The sequence below is a fragment of the Filicampus tigris genome, chromosome 10, assembly GCF_054856515.1.
Source record: "Filicampus tigris isolate MCC_2025a chromosome 10, RoL_Ftig_1.0, whole genome shotgun sequence".
Taxonomy (NCBI): domain Eukaryota; kingdom Metazoa; phylum Chordata; class Actinopteri; order Syngnathiformes; family Syngnathidae; genus Filicampus; species Filicampus tigris.
The window spans coordinates 7,259,773-7,266,066 of NC_141226.1; the positions used below are offsets into that span (position 1 = coordinate 7,259,773).

Below are 6,294 nucleotides of genomic sequence, written 5' to 3' on the forward strand. Positions count from 1 at the left end.
TATTAAGAATGGCGTACTTGTGGGTGTCTAAGGAAGATCTGAACTTCATATTATTCAGTTTGTCATTTTATTTGAATATACGACGTATTCCACTCAGTGAGAGAAGTAATCAGGCCCAACCTGATTTTTCCAGGCCCACCCATTAGCTATGACTAGACGTGGCCTAGTCAGACTCCTGACCTCAACCCAATAGAAAACCCGTGGAGCTAGTTGAAGTTTCAATTGCATTTTTTTTTTTTTTGAAAATTTTACAGTGTAAAATAATAATTTCTCCCACTACATGTGACCCTTTTTTTGCTGACAGCTCAAAGTAAAAAAAAAAAAAAAATTTTTCAAAGTTACAAATCTTTGACATATCTTACTACAGCCTGTCGTTTTTTACATTTAAATACAATTTTATGAGGCCAACTTAAATGATGAAGACGGTCACAATTTTTAATCAGCTCTTCTGGGGTAGCGGCACGTAGCTCCACGCACTTCCTAACAAATGTATGACAAATATATCATTTTAAATATGGACAAAATATGTGCATCACATTTTTATTTAACCAATGTAAGTGGAAAAACTGGTTTTGTGCATTTTTTCCCCCACAAAAATCAACTCATTTATAAGTTTTATATTATTCAAGTACAGTATGTTCCCGCAAGGAATTCCAAATCCTCTAATTATTAGGCCTACTCACATTGTACTAGTCTCCGACCCAGTCTTCTTCTTCTTCTTTTCCCTTCGGCTTTTCCCTTCAGGGGTCGCCACAGCGAATCAATTGCCTCCATCTAACCCTGTCCTCTGCATCCTCTTCTCTCACACCAACTACCTTCATGTCCTCCCTCATTACATCCATAAACCTTCTCCTTGGTCTTCCCCTAGGCCTCCTGCCTGGCAATTCAGAACTCAGCATCCTTCTACCGATATATTCACTATCTCTCCACTGGACATGTCCAAACCATCTCAGTCTGGCCTCTCTGACCTTATCTCCAAAACCTCTAACCTGTGCTGTCCCTCTGATGTACTCATTCCTGATCCTATCTTTCCTGGTCACTCCCAGAGAGAACCTCAGCATCTTCATCTCTGCCACCTGTCTTTTCCTCAGTGACACTGTCTCAAGAGCAAACAACATTGCTGGTCTCACCACAGTTTTGTACACCTTTGCTTTCATTTTAGCTGAAACTCTTCTATCAAGCATCACACCTGACACTTTTCTCCACCCGTTCCAACCTGCCGGTACACGCTTCTTCACCTCTTTTCCACACTCTCCATTGCTCTGGACTGTTGACCCTAAGTACTTAAAATCCTCCACCTTCTTGATCTCTTCTTTCTGTAACCTCACTCTTCCACTTGGGTGCCTCTCATTCACACACATGTATTCTGTCTTACTTCGGCTAACCTTCAATCCTCTCCTTTCCAGGACAAACCTCCACCTCTCTAGCTTCTCCTCTACCTGTTCCCTGCTCTCACTGCAGATCACAATGTCATCTGCAAACATCATAGTCCATGGAGATTCCTGTCTGACCTCGTCTGTCAGCCTGTCTATCACCATAGCAAGCAAGAAGGGGCTCAGAGCTGATCCCTGATGCAGTCCCACCTCCATCGTGAACTCCTCTGTCACACCTACAGCACACCTCACCACTGTCTTACAGTCCTTATACATGTCCGCTCTCACATACTTCTCTGCCACTCCAGACTTCCCCATACAATACCACAGTTCCCCTCTGGGCACCCTGTCATAAGCTTTCTCCAGATCTACAAAAACACAATGCAGCTCCGTTTGGCCTTCTCTGTACTTCTCTATCAACATCCTCTTAGCAAATACGGCATCTGTAGTACTCTTTTTTGGCATGAAACCATACTGCTGCTCACAAATGCTCACTTCTGCCCTTAGTCTAGCTTCCACTACTCTTTCCCATAACTTCATTGTATGGCTCATCAGCTTTATTCCTCTGTAGTTGCCACAACTCTGTACGTCTCCCTTGTTCTTAAAAATGGTAACCAGCACACTTCTCTTCCACCCCTCAGGCATCTTCTCACTGTCTAAGATCCTGTTCAATAACCGACCCAGTGCGTGCGCAAATAAGTTATGTCTGCCACCTGGTGGTAAATGGTGATATTGCAGCGTAAAAGTATACAGTGGACCACATGCATTGTATGAGGTTTTTGGGGAAACTGCTATTGTCAAAAATATTGGCGTGGATTGCAAAAAATTTTGTCACCACTTTTTGACTGATTCAAAGCTCTAATTAGGTCATATGAAATATTCACTGAAAAATGTTATGTATATGTATATACAGTTCAGTTAGTTTTCTTTATAGTCACTTTTAGGACTTGTACTGTCCTAAGGGGCGGGGGGTGGGGGGGAGATAAATAAATCAAAAACTTTATGTGTATGGATAGGTCTCTTGCCACTGAACATTTTGAGTGGTTGGAAGTCAAAAAATATTCATAAATGCCTGAGTTGTCACACTTTAAGTTCACGTCCAAATAATGTACACTGACATGCATTGTGTCACAAAAAAAACACATGCCACGAGGGTTAAGTACCATAATAAACACGCAGATCCATCCATCCATTATCTAAACCGTTCGTCCTCACAAGGATAATTAGAACAAATCCACAACAAAGACCCATTTCATGGCCATCTTTAAAAAAAAAAAGGCATTTTTTTTCATTGCTAGCACTTTTTCCTGGAAAAAAACACTCTTGCCACATTTTATACTTATATCCTAATTTGCATCATAGTTGCTGAATGAAACCACATAACACTGACAAAGGGCCAAAACCTCATAAGTCACATTTTAGTGAATTTCATAGTTTTTCAAAAATCTATACTATTGGTCAGTCCGCATGCGTGGGTGTTTTTAAACATTATTGATCAATCTAAAGTTTTCAAAATGGCTTGCTCTCTTTCACAACGCATTGCCAATGACTGAACAAACTTCACGTTTTTGTAGTGTCCTGAAAAGTGACTACCTGTATTTCGGAGGTATAGTATTTTGGCCCGATGCCAGAGATAATCATCTAGTGTCCATCTTAAAAAATGGCCACCATTTTAATTTTTTTGTGGCTAGCTTTCTTTTTCTGAAAAAGTGATCTGCTCCACCATATGCATCGCACATTGTCATAGCAGGCTGAAACACATATAACACAAAACTCGAGGGTACAATCGTGTAGTTTATTTGTGCAAGGTTACAAAAAATGTCCACACCACACCATATCCGGTATATAAATCAGGGTAGTCAAAACATAACATTATCACACTGCTATTAGAGCTACAGCTTCAATCATCCAGATGTGTCCATGAAGTACAGTATTAAACAAAATTCTAGTTTGCTGGAAAAAAATAAACTTAAAAAAAGTGGGGGCGTGTATAATAAATAAACTTCTGTGTGTGTGAAGTTTCCCTGAAGAATTGTTGAAGAAACAGACTTTTTAAAAGTTGTTCACAATGCTCAGGAGTGTATTCAACATCAAGGTTACACCTCACACCTACATGTATTTCTCTTTTGGGAGAAGTGATTATAATACCAATGCACATTCATTTTTGCTTATTGTCCCTGCATGAGTTTCAAGATGCAATCATGGCTCAGTCTCTGCCCGCTGTACCCGCGACACAGTTGTAAAAGTAAGCGACAAATGTGGGATCCCTCTCTTCCAGTATGTGTAAGAAATGATTGCGCTCTTCTTCTCCCCAAGACTCAAACCATTGTGTCCACAGGCGCAGCTGGCATTCAAATATGTTTGGTAGTCTGTCCTTAACCTTGACAAAGTGAAAAAAGGAGAACAGGTTAAGGAATAGTTGCGGGTCATTCCACAACCGGAGGACATTATCTGTATCCCCCTATTAAATTTCAAACAATCCACATAAAAAAATACAAAAACATGCACTTATTTTGTAAATTCTGAGACAAAATGTAACTGTAACTGGGAAAATAAAGTGATTCCTCAATATTGAAATATGAAATCGCTCAAGCACCTCTTAAAAACGGCGTCTTTTTTCTTTTGATGTCCCAAGCTCTTGATGACCATTTTACTTAATCATTGGCGTCAGGCCGAAAAGTATATCAAAGTTTTGTCAATTATTTTTCTACCCATAAATCAATTCTATTTGTCAGTTCTTATGTGTGGTTGAGCAAACATGTTTTGTTTGGGGTCTCCTGAAAAGTGACGATTTTGAAGATACGGAGTTTCTGTCTGATATCAGCATTATCAAATGTAGCGGATAAAATGAGTTTTAAATCTTTTTTTAATTTATTCAGTTGGTATGCAGAGGTGCAACAATTAACAGATAACTCATCGATCAATTCTTTAATAATTGATTCAGATAAAGGCATATTGCATTAAGGTCACTTCCCTTTTACAACCTTCCCAATTTATTTGTACTTTGTCCAAATTTGAGACAATGCTGACTGGGAACAACCAACCAAACATCTTTTGCAAAATGCCAAGGTGTTTTTACTTCTTGAAGAAGTTTTATTACTTGGTCTTTAGATTCAACTGACATCTCATGTGTTGGAGACATGATTCATGTCAACATACTTCACACCAAGCTGTGAGTACTCTTATTTAACTGCTGACCAATTAGCAGATTCAAATCGTACGTAGGTGTTTGTTTTTTTACCTGAAAATGACAATCTTATTCCATTTATTTTTCCTCAGAATTGTGCGATTCCACATTGTTTCCTTTTCTTGCTCTCAAACAATAAATTGTGACTCACTAGAATTTTTTTACAAGAAGAATGACATTGATAGTTGAGCTGGATGAATCAATCTTGATTTTGATAAGTGCATTTAAAAAAAAAACACAATCTCAGTTATTCCAACAATTTATGCACTGCCCAAATTGTCCTCCAATTCTTAAACGACCCATTTAAACAGTTAAGAGGACTGGGTGTGTGGCACTGCCGTTACCTGAAGAGTACTGAGAGAGTCTAGAAGGGTGCACACCTTCCCAGGCACGGCTTTGCCCACCAGGTCCTGCAAAAATCTCTCCCGTTGAGAGGAAGTCCAGCCCTGGAACCAGCTCAGGACGCACCTCTGCTCCTGGAGGCTCACATAAGAGATGGGCACCGGCTCTCCGACCTGGCCTCCGCTCGGAGACCCGCATGTCAGATTCTCCAGGGTGGGGGGGCCGTTGACACCCTGGGGTGCCGAGGGGAAGCCCTCCGGCCCGCGAGAGGAGAGGCCATGGCGGTCTTGTGTCGCCGTGGTCGGTGACGCCATAGTCGGCGGCGCCCCCTTGAGCCTGGAGCGGTAAGGACCACACAAGCCGTCTGTCGCCGACATTCTGCGGCTGTCCGAGGAAAATTGCTGCTGATGGTCCGAGTTTTGACCGACGTAATTGAACCATGACATGTTTGGACAGGCTGTTGGGGTTCAACATGAGAAGAGCAAGCAGCGACTTATCTGCTTTAAATTAATCGGCAGTGCCAACCGACTGGGGAAATCCTTTGGTTTGTAACAACAAAAACTGTACGTTTAACGGGCATCCATGAATAGGAAATACCTTTATGCACGAACGCATCTATATTACCCACCTTCAAAAGCCTAATTGTCATATTTAAAGAGAATCCGTCATCACCACTTCTATGCCATGCTATTCTTCTTTCTTCCTTTTTGCTTCTACTTCTTCTTCATAGTGTGTAACAGCGGTTTGCAAACTGTAATGGTGCGTTACCGCCACCCATTGATCTCCAATGATTACTGCTTTGTCTTGCAATCTAAACGGGTAATTTAAAAATAAATGAATGAACAAAAGAGCTTGTATTTCAAATGTACTTTATTTAATCCTAGAATTCAAATGCATATGCAATATTTTGAAAACAATATTTTCCTTATTCCTCTTTTTTTTATACTATTTTATTTAACTCCTCTCTCTCATATATTACACTTACACTTTGATTACACTATTACAATCCTCCTATTGGTCTCTTGGTCTCATCCATCCATACATACATCCAACCATCCATCCATCCTTCCATGATATGATCCAGGCCTTGCAGTGGCTCTGAAAGGTATAATTTGTGATAAAGAGCTATATTGTATGGCTATATTGAACCAGTTTAGGAGAAAGTATTGCCGCACAGACGTTTGAAATTATAATTAATACGTCCAATAAAGTGTTTATATAACTGAGGGCAAAACCAAACGGTCGTGAACGCTGCCGAAAGCGACTGTTCAAAAGTTGACTTTCAGAAGTATCAGAACTGCGCAGAAATTACGCAAATACGATCGTTCGCATAATATAAAATTATATTACAAACCAAAGGTTAAAAATAATAAATGTAGGTTAAAAATATGT

General features: G+C 40.1%; 1 protein-coding gene across 1 annotated transcript; it reads right to left on the minus strand.

Annotated features, from left to right (window-relative positions):
- Positions 1-3,147: 3,147 nt before the first annotated feature.
- On the minus strand, positions 3,148-5,678 carry c10h14orf119 (chromosome 10 C14orf119 homolog). Its single transcript, XM_086044221.1, has 2 exons — positions 4,905-5,678; positions 3,148-3,753 (listed from the first exon to the last, which is right to left on the minus strand). Exons 1-2 carry the CDS (start codon positions 5,346-5,348, stop codon positions 3,580-3,582), a joined length of 618 nt encoding a protein of 205 aa, XP_085900347.1. The 5' UTR covers positions 5,349-5,678; the 3' UTR covers positions 3,148-3,579.
- Positions 5,679-6,294: the final 616 nt, after the last annotated feature.

Bases quoted from the DNA above. Each gene is read 5' to 3' on its own strand.
- c10h14orf119 (XM_086044221.1), bottom strand. From the start codon at position 5,348: ATGTCATGGTTCAATTACGTCGGTCAAAACTCGGACCATCAGCAGCAA. The intron at 3,754-4,904 runs GTAACGGCAGTG...CACTTTGTCAAG, and splicing joins ACTCTCTCAGTACTCTTCAG to GTTAAGGACAGACTACCAAA.